Here is a 7,151-nt window from a genome sequence, read left to right as displayed (position 1 = left end):
TTTCCCTGGTTCCAAAAGGCAGATTCCGTTCTTTTGGCTTTCCATCCCAATTTGAAGTGCAGGCCTAGAAGTGGGCAGTGATTTCTTTTCTGATCAGGTTTTGATGTTTCCATGGTAGGTGACTGTGGACTCAAAACTTCCCTGCCACAAAATGGCTGACAGCAAGTTGGCTTGTTTTGCACAGCAAAGATCAGAGACTTGTCATTAAAACACACACAGAGCACCTCTAAAAGGCAGCACTTACAGGCTGAGAACACAACCAGCTGCTGTAGCACTGAAACTCATTAGAGCTTACTTGGGGCTTTGTGTCTTGAGATGTGTATTTATTGGGACATCACAAGTAATTACTTGTTAATGAACCCTTACTTCCCACTGTCATCTGCATCTTGCAATTTCTGCCCTCAGTGAAACAGTCCCAAGTAGGCAAACTCCCTGCCCAGCTTGTAACCCAGCACTCACACCACTTCTTTTCCCTTTGGCAGAATAATGGAGACGCTGGCTCAGACTATGAATATTTCCAAGGTGGCACTAGATGGCAGCTTCACTAACAGCTCCTCCAACTGTACAATTGACGGCTTCAAACAAGTAATTTATCCCATCACGTATCTCTTTATCTTCTTCCCGGGTGCTGTTGGAAACAGCCTCTCCATTTATGTTTTCTTCCAGACTTCGCCAAGAACCTCAGTAAACATTTACATGCAGAACTTGGCTATTTCAGACCTCATGTTTGTCAGCACTTTGCCCTTTCGGGCCTCGTATTTCCTCATGGGATCACGTTGGATATTTGGTGACATCCTCTGCAGGATCATGACTTACACCTTGTACATGAATATGTACTGCAGCATTTATTTCCTCACAGTGCTCAGCGTGGTTCGTTTCGTAGCCATCGTCCACCCGTTCAAACACGGAAAAGTGACCAACATGAAGTATGCCAAGATTACCTGCGCGGCCATATGGATCTTCGTGCTGGCAGCTTCCAGCCCTCTGTTAAACAAGGGAATCGCTGGCTACAGCAACCCAGTCAAATGCTTGGACCTCCACCCCTCCAGCACGCACAGGCTCCTCATGATGAACAGCTTTGTCCTCGTCGTGGGCTTCATTCTGCCCTTCTGCACAATTGTGTTCTGCTATGTCTTTGCCATCAGAGCGCTGCTCAAGTCCAGGGCTCCGCAGAGCGGGAGGGCAGTCTGTCACAGGAAGGCGCTGTTAACCATTGTCATCACTCTCGTCCTCTCCCTCATCTGTTTCCTGCCCTATCACATCCTGCGGACTGTGCACCTGATGTACAGCAGCTGCAGCCAGGCCAACCTGCACAAGGCACTGGTGGTCACTCTCTGCCTCGCTGCCATGAACAGCTGCCTTGATCCCTTCCTCTATTACTTTGCTGCTGAAAATTTCAAAGCAAAAATCAGAAGTTTGTGCTGCAGATAGCTGGTGCAGAATTGCAAAACAATATATATATACGGTCCTGATGGGATCTCTAGACTGGGCTCATGCTGTTCAATGACAGAGACTGTGTGCTGTGTTGCGGGCAGTTTGCAGCTCTGCTGCTCAGTGTCAGGCATCTCTGGAGCAGAAGTATCTGGGACAGAACTCTTTGTGGGTGACCAAAACTGAGTCTGGATGATCTGAGGACAGGTGGCTGGGTATGATCCCTGGTTGTCTTCTCTTTAGCAGGGTAGCAACACCTCTGTGGTTCACCCTTGCCAGGACAAGGCATTGAAATGAATTCACCTTGCTACTGGAGTCCTGTTATTTCATTTCACAATAGTAAATAACTTGAAAGGGAAACTGCTCACCTGACCACTGAACCTCTCAGCACTCCATTTCCCTGCATGTGCAGGGGTTCAGACACTGATTCCCTACATATTCACAGTACCCTGCCAGTTCCCATTGCAAACACTGTCAAAGGGGTTGCACATTAAAGAAATATAAATCACCACTTATGCTTTCTACTGAGGCTGACTTAAAAAGCAGGAAGAGAGGCAAACAGGACCCAGCACTGGCTCAGGCTGCTCAGAAGTCACTAACATGTCTAAATTTTCCACTCTAAGCCAGCCACCAAGGTATTCTGCTTAACATTTCGTGGGTTGTCAAGCGAGAGAATGATTTCAAGCAAGTGGCATAGTCCTGGAGTGTTGTGAGTAAGATGACTGCTGGCAGTGAGGGCAGGATGCGGGCACCCAGAGCACTGGGCTGCATCCTGCAGCTCTTCATGTGGAGTCAATTCCTTCAAGGTCATTGCAACACTTTGTTTTTATGCCCAGTGTCACCAGTGCTTTTCACAAAGCTGAGGCTAAGCAGTTCCATTCCCATGCAGGGATCCAAAGACAAACTTTAAAAATTATTTTCCTCCAAAAAGGTTGCTAGGGAGTGGTTTCCACTGCACAGGTAAATCAGTCTGACACCAAACAGCTGCAAAAGGCACTCCCAATCACTTGTCTTCAGTCTCCTCTGAGGAGGAAACTGATCCCTTTGTTCATAGGATTAACTTCCTATTGGTTTGAATTTCCTACATCAAACATGGAAGAATCTAACAGGGAGGCACTAACCCAGGTAAAGAAAGAAAGATGGGCAACAGAGAAGGTCGAGGAGAGCTTTTTTTAGAAAGCAAAGGGAATCTACTCCTGTGTGTACTTTGGAAAATTTCATCAAATGGCTGTCTGTATTTGTAAGTCTCTGAATATTTTCTAAAATATGTTTTCTAAATATTAGACCTAAGTGAAAACAGGCTCCAAACTCAGTTAGACCATATTTAGATTTTGGGTTTAATTACCTCATCTTTTACTAAAAACAGACAAGAAGTTTAGTCATATTTTCCAAGAAAGCAGCTGGACTTATATGAAAACTAACAAAAATGCTGAAAGCCTTCCCTCACTGTGAAATTCAACCAATGGAAGGTTTCTCTCTGTGAAGATACGTTTCAATGCTCTGAACTTTTTATGGAGAAAGTCCTCCATAAACTGAATGCTATTGCTCCCAAACAAAAATAACAGCAACAAGCTATTTTTAGCTCTGTCTGAAAGATGCAGAAAACAAATCATTGCTGGTCAGGTGGAAAAGTACTTGACAAATCACTGGAAAGGGCACATTTTTTTCTTGGCTATCTGAGGGTTATGTTCAATCTGCTCCAGTCACTTGATGCTGCCTTTGCTGTAAGCACAGAGTTTTATCAGAAGTCTTCACTAAAGTTCATGCTCCAAATCCTTATTTCAATAATGCAGCAGCATACCTGAGAGCTGACCTAATGATGCCACGTGAACTCCTTGATCCCATGCTGTTGATGAAAAAGGGAATATTAGCAGTGGTTTGCAATGGGAATTTGATTGAGATGATAACCATGCAGATATAGCAGGCACATAATTGGAAGGAAGGGGCAAACTCTTTTTCTGTGGTTTTCACCCATCAGGAGGAAACCTGAACAGCAACAAGTGACAATCTTGAAGCCTCTCATGAGATACCACCCACTTCAAATACTGCAAGAAAATGCAAAAAGTTAGCCACAGTCTAATCTCATCCACATGCTTCTGTCTGTATCTGTCCAGTGCACCCGAATATCAGATAATTTTGCATTTAGTGGCTATATGTATCTCACTTATGAGGTCACTTTTTTTTGTATTGATCATGCTACCACTTTGTTGGCAATTGAATTAACTGTCAGAACTGCGTTTTAATAAACTAGATTTACCTGTGGCTGAAGAAATGTTTTTTATTGATCGCACAGCTAACAAGGGATCTCCTCTGAGCGCAGGGGAGAAGGAACAAGAAACAGATACTGAGTTTCTGTATGTGGGCCATGAAATGTCCTTGGATGTGTGAGGACATCCTGCTGCCTTATTCACATTACCGACAAAATAGTGGGGAACATGAGTCAAAGTCTGAGGTGCAGATAAAGTAATAAAATTTTTAAATTATGATTTAGTTACAAAAGGATTCTAGATCATCCTTGTTAGGGATTTTCTCATGAAGTTTCAACAACACTTGTATAACATGCCACATTCCCATTTACTGCCTTTTCTCTATTTATTCCTTTTGCATGTTTCTGCCCACGGAGCTGAAGATTTGGCTTCTTCACTGTGGAAGTATCATAGTAAAAAATGCAGTTAAAAAAGCACCATCATATCTATTCTAAAAAAATAAAACTCTTGGCAGTTAAATTGCTAGCTATGCCTCTAGGTCCCTCAAGGGACCACATTCCCCTTAAAAAGTACTTTGATATGTTTCCTCAAATTTCTAGGAAGCAAAATCTAAGAATAGCTGTGTGCATAGAAAGTTAAAGCAACAGTAAACTTGTGAGCTTGAAGGAGACATAAGAAAAGGAAATGAAGTCTTTAAGTGACTGGGACCCTTAAGCAGCAGCAAAAGATCTACCTTCAATGCCCATTTTTCTGTGATTCAGGGAATCCCTGGTACTTCTAGACAAAGTTAATTTTTCAGTTCAAAGCTACGCTAGAGTCATAGAGAGGCAGCAGAAGAAAATGCCACTCTTCACATCAGCTTTTAAGCCCCAGTTTGAGACCACGTGTGGCTGTGATTGCCCAATGGTGTCACAGCAAGCAGGGAAGCATTACATGACTGTGATCCTCTCCTTCGACTCTGCTCTCATGAGACCCCACGAAGAGAGCTCTGTCCAGCTCTGGGGCCTCCAACATGAGAAAAACTTGGACCTGTTCAAGTGAGCCCAGAGAAGGGCCATGAAGATGGTCAGGGGGCTGGAGCACCTCTCCCATGAAGACAGGCTGAGGGAGTGGGGGGTATTTCAGTCTGGAGAAAAAAAGGCTTCAGGGAGATCTTATAGCACCTTCCAATACCTTAAGGTGGCTACAGAAGAGCTGGAAAGGGACTTTTGATAATGTAGTGATAGCACAAGGGGAAAAGGCTTGAAACTGAAAGAGGGCAGGTTTAGATTAGAAATTACGAAGAAATTCTGTACTGTGAGGATGTTGAACAGGTTCTCCAAAGAAGTTGTGTTCACTCCACCCTTGCAAGTGCTCAAGGCCAGGCTGGATGGGGCTTTGAACACACTGGTCTAATGACATGTATCACTGACCACAGTAGGGAGATTGAAACTAGATGACCTCTAAGGTCCCAAACCATTCGATCATTCTATGATTTTATTATTTTTATTTTAATCAAAGTATTATACCACTAATTTTCATGATACATCCTCTGCCTTCCTCATCATACATCCTGTCACCATAGCTTATATTTTGCTTTGGCTCCTAAGTGTGTTGGGAGAAAGGGATGCAGATTTCACTGATCAGCATCTGCTTCTGAGTTGCCTATTCCTTTATGCTACAACAGCACGCTGTGCTGGCAGCAGAGCAGGCATCATGATTTTTCTCCATCTTGGATGTATTGACACTTCTCTTGGTCACTTGGGATGGTCAAGATAGAAACCACCTGCTGCTGATAGGAGTGGAAATAAGATCTAGCCAAAGCAACCAAGTGTAATCACAGTCAAGAGGAGTCAGATGCTGTTTCAACAGTGATACCATCCCTGGGCTAGTGTTTTGAATTCCTACATTATATCTGAGGCAGTTTAAATGATGGTCTATTTAAAAGACAGTGTAAATTATGTGCAAACACAAATTTCCTGAGAGAGTCCAGTATTGTTTGAGGTGCTTCGGCTTCCTGGCTAGCACTGAGCATGACCTGCCAGGCACTGTGACTGTCCCAACATGCTGTGCAGTCTGGTCCCTCTCACATGTTGTGCTGTGTATACACAGGAACCTTCCTGGACATCTGCAAAGGCAAGCAGTATATTTAATTGCATTCAGCTGATATTATGTAGCTACATCTGTTCATCCACCAGTCAACAGCTTAAGGAGGCCAAAGAAGTTAAGTAACTTTCGTTGTCCCAATTTCCTTTTCTGCCTTTCAGAAAAACTGGCCAGAATTCCACCACTGCTTCTTTTGATTTTACAGCTGAAAGGATGAAGCTGCCTAACACAGAGACCTCGTCACACAAGTCACATTCCTGTTCACAGGAGCAAAATGTGAGTCTCTACTTCTGAAGCTGAGAAATAAAGCTCTGGACCTTAGTCCACCTCTCATATTGCATCACTCAAAGCTTGAATGCTCAGAATGGTGGCTGGCAGGTTTGTTTGTCATGTTTGCTGTCTGCATTTCCAGATGCTGAGATGCTGATCATGCTAACTGCTGGATGATAGTATGTCTTCTGAGCAGCCATGGGAAATGCAACTGGGGATGACGTACTCAGCATGGAGCTGTGTTTCATTACAAAAATTTTGGCAAATGAACCCCTGAAGAAGGGATCTTTGTTCTCTGCAGATTTTTTTTACATTATAACCAGCTTTCAGTTTGGGAGGCAAGGAGCCGGACTGTCTCTGGCAGGCCAGCTCCAGTACCAGTCTGATATCCAGCCCAAAAAGCCCTCCATAACAGATAAATATCTTCTTGTGTTTAGTTTCTTCTTGCAAACAGTCTCTCACCAGAGTTTCCGGATATTTAAGGATGTTTTGCTCATTGGTAAGATACTCCTTACATGCTGTAAGTTAGCTTTTTGTTGGCAACTTGTGTGCGAAGACAAGTAATTCAGAAGGAATGAGCAAAATAATCCAGTTCAAGAGTCAGCCATTTCCATCTACTGATCTTTATTACTGCAGCTGGAGCAATCTTTTCTGGTGCTCCCTCACCATTAAAAAAGAAAGTATACATGCAGATAATGAATGAGAATATCCTCTTGAAAACAGTGTTCTCAGATAGGCTTCTTTTCTTCTTTTCTTTTCTTAATTTTGAATCTCACTCACCTAACCACTAAAGACATCGAAGCTTGTAGAATTTCCTTGGTAAAGCTGCTATCAGCAGCACAGGCACGCCTGGATCCTCCAGAAGTGGAGGTGCCATGTGGAGTACCTGGCTCAGAGCTGCTACCCCAGCCTTTCCCAGGCACACAGTCACTGGGGCAGTCTGTGGAGCTGAGCAGAAGGATGCCCCATGGCCAGCCAGGTTTGTCAACCTTCCTTTGGCCTGGGAACCATCCAGATACACCTGACTCCACACCAGCACAAGCCCAGCCCCTCCCACACCTGTGTGTCACAGTTGCCATGGAAAGGAAAACCAGGTGCAGAGACCAGATGGGAAGGACATGCTCCAGCAGGTCACCAGCATGCATGACACACCCAAGT

The 7,151-nt window shown here is 44.0% G+C and overlaps 1 protein-coding gene across 1 annotated transcript; it reads left to right on the top strand.

Moving 5' to 3' along the window:
* Positions 1 to 486: 486 nt before the first annotated feature.
* CYSLTR2 (cysteinyl leukotriene receptor 2) lies at positions 487 to 1,459 on the top strand. The gene has a single exon (XM_038146592.1). The coding sequence runs from the start codon at positions 487 to 489 to the stop codon at positions 1,429 to 1,431; it is 945 nt and encodes a 314-aa protein (XP_038002520.1). The 3' UTR covers positions 1,432 to 1,459.
* Positions 1,460 to 7,151: the final 5,692 nt, after the last annotated feature.

The sequence above is a fragment of the Motacilla alba genome, chromosome 1, assembly GCF_015832195.1.
Source record: "Motacilla alba alba isolate MOTALB_02 chromosome 1, Motacilla_alba_V1.0_pri, whole genome shotgun sequence".
In the NCBI taxonomy this organism is placed as follows: domain Eukaryota; kingdom Metazoa; phylum Chordata; class Aves; order Passeriformes; family Motacillidae; genus Motacilla; species Motacilla alba.
This window is presented reverse-complemented; position numbering and strand designations above follow the sequence as displayed.

Coding starts and splice junctions, on each gene's coding strand:
- CYSLTR2 (XM_038146592.1), top strand. CDS start 487: ATGGAGACGCTGGCTCAGACTATGAATATTTCCAAGGTGGCACTAGAT.